General features: G+C 34.6%; 1 protein-coding gene across 1 annotated transcript in view; it reads left to right on the top strand.

The window, feature by feature from the left end:
* Nucleotides 1–1,891, top strand: part of LOC107740175 (tetraspanin-7-like) — a 14,545-nt gene that overhangs the window by 11,383 nt on the left and 1,271 nt on the right. Inside the window, exon 6 of the mRNA XM_016552522.1 lies at nucleotides 1,108–1,207. Within this exon, the coding sequence (XP_016408008.1) occupies nucleotides 1,108–1,207 (100 nt within the window). The remainder of the gene's footprint in view (nucleotides 1–1,107; nucleotides 1,208–1,891) is intronic.

Raw genomic sequence — 1,891 nt, 5'->3', positions numbered from 1 at the left:
ACCTGCCTTCAAGTTTCTAGTATGCCTAGTAAGAGCTTGATTAGCTGGTTCAGGTGTGTTTAATTGGGGTTGGAGCTAAACTCTACAGGACACCGGCCCTCCAGGACCGAGTTTGGGCACCCCTGCTCTATGATATGAAAGCTTAATATCTACAGCCCAACATTTGGAGTCTTATTGCTGCATGACTCCTTAATTTAATAGTTTTGTGTACACTGTATATTTTAATTTTTATAGATTTGTCAGTGTAACTTTTTTAACAGTTGGAAAAAATAGTCTCATAAAACATAAATAGAAAGTAAACCGGCTCATATAATATTTATTTTTACCTTACAAGGTTGATGATCATTTCTGAATGTTTTAAATATTTTAAGATTTTCAGGTCTTATTTTGTACCATTTTTCTTGAAATTTCATTATGTTTTGAAAATTTTTTGTTGATTTGTTTTTAAGCATTTTCTCTTTTCCCCCTCCCTTGTAGTATGCTATGTTTGTGTTCTTTGTGTTCTTGGCTGAACTAGTGGCAGGTATATCCGGCTTTATTTTCAGACACGAGGTAATTTTTTTTTTTTTTTTTTACGTTTACGTACAGTATTTCAAATACCATCTGATGTCTACAGCCAAATAATGTTTTCACTTTTTTTTTTAAGATTAAATCAGTGCTTCAAGGTGTCTATAATAAAGCTGAATCAGTCTACAGTGGTAAGGGCAATGAAGATCTGGACAGAATCCAGAGAACAGTAAGCACGTATTTGTTTTATTGGGAGCAGTACAAAACATAGGGATTACATCAAACTTCACTTATCTGCTTAAATGTTATTTTGAGGAATGTAATTTATTGATTTTGTCATTTGTAGCTGCAATGCTGTGGAGAGAAGAACTACACCAGCTGGGCAAACACGGATTACTTCAAAAATGAGGGCATCCCCAAAAGCTGCTGCAACATGACTGCTGGTGTAAACTGCAGTTCTGCAGAACTTAAAGATCTTGACACGGCTGCATCAGTGGTATATCAACGGGTAAGATCTCTGCTGTATCTAAACACTACTACATCAACAAAATCATAAGAGTTATTCTGAATTCTGGAACAAAAAAAATCCTTCTCTTGTAGGGCTGTTTCTCCATGATGACTACAACATTGGAGGCCAATCTTGGAATTATTGCTGGAATTTCTTTTGGAATTGCGTTCTTCCAGGTACTCATCGTGTCCAGTTTATATATATATATATATATACCATATTGGCCCGGATATAAGACGACCCTGATTATAAGACGACCCCCCTTTTTCCAGATGTACCTTTTGGAAAAAGGCTTTTTAAAAACCAAATCTTGTTTTTTCTCAGTAAAACACATTGTCTTCAATTATTTTCATATTGCATATTTTTCCTATTTTAATTTTTGTTTTGAAAGTATGGTAAAAACTGGTAAAATGTACTAACAATCACATTTAAAAAATATACACTTTTTGAAATACCATTAAAAAAAAAAACAGGTAGCCCATCTGAATTAGGACATTTAGGCTATCCATCTAATAGTAGCCTACCAAAATCTTATTTTAACAGTAGAAGTTAAACCTTACTGTAGTCTTCAAATCTGGGTACTGTCTTACCTTTTAAAATCACAGAGAGTTTGGTCCCATCAGGCTAACGTGACAGTCACGACTCATGCAGCTGTAAGGTTTTCTGCTTCTTTTGTTTTTACTCGCGATCTTTACAACACGCATTACATTACGTATTTAATGGCACACTTGTTTTATGCGTATTTGGCGCCACCTAGTGTTGTGGGTGTATTATTGACATGTCAAAGTCTAGACCCTGAATATAAGACAACCGCGTTTTTTCAGATGTATTTCCAAGAAAAAAATATCATCTTATATTCGGGACAATACGGTATAT

The sequence above is a fragment of the Sinocyclocheilus rhinocerous genome, unplaced genomic scaffold (assembly GCF_001515625.1).
Source record: "Sinocyclocheilus rhinocerous isolate Xijiao unplaced genomic scaffold, SAMN03320098_v1.1 scaffold584, whole genome shotgun sequence".
Lineage (NCBI taxonomy): Eukaryota > Metazoa > Chordata > Actinopteri > Cypriniformes > Cyprinidae > Sinocyclocheilus > Sinocyclocheilus rhinocerous.
This window is presented reverse-complemented; position numbering and strand designations above follow the sequence as displayed.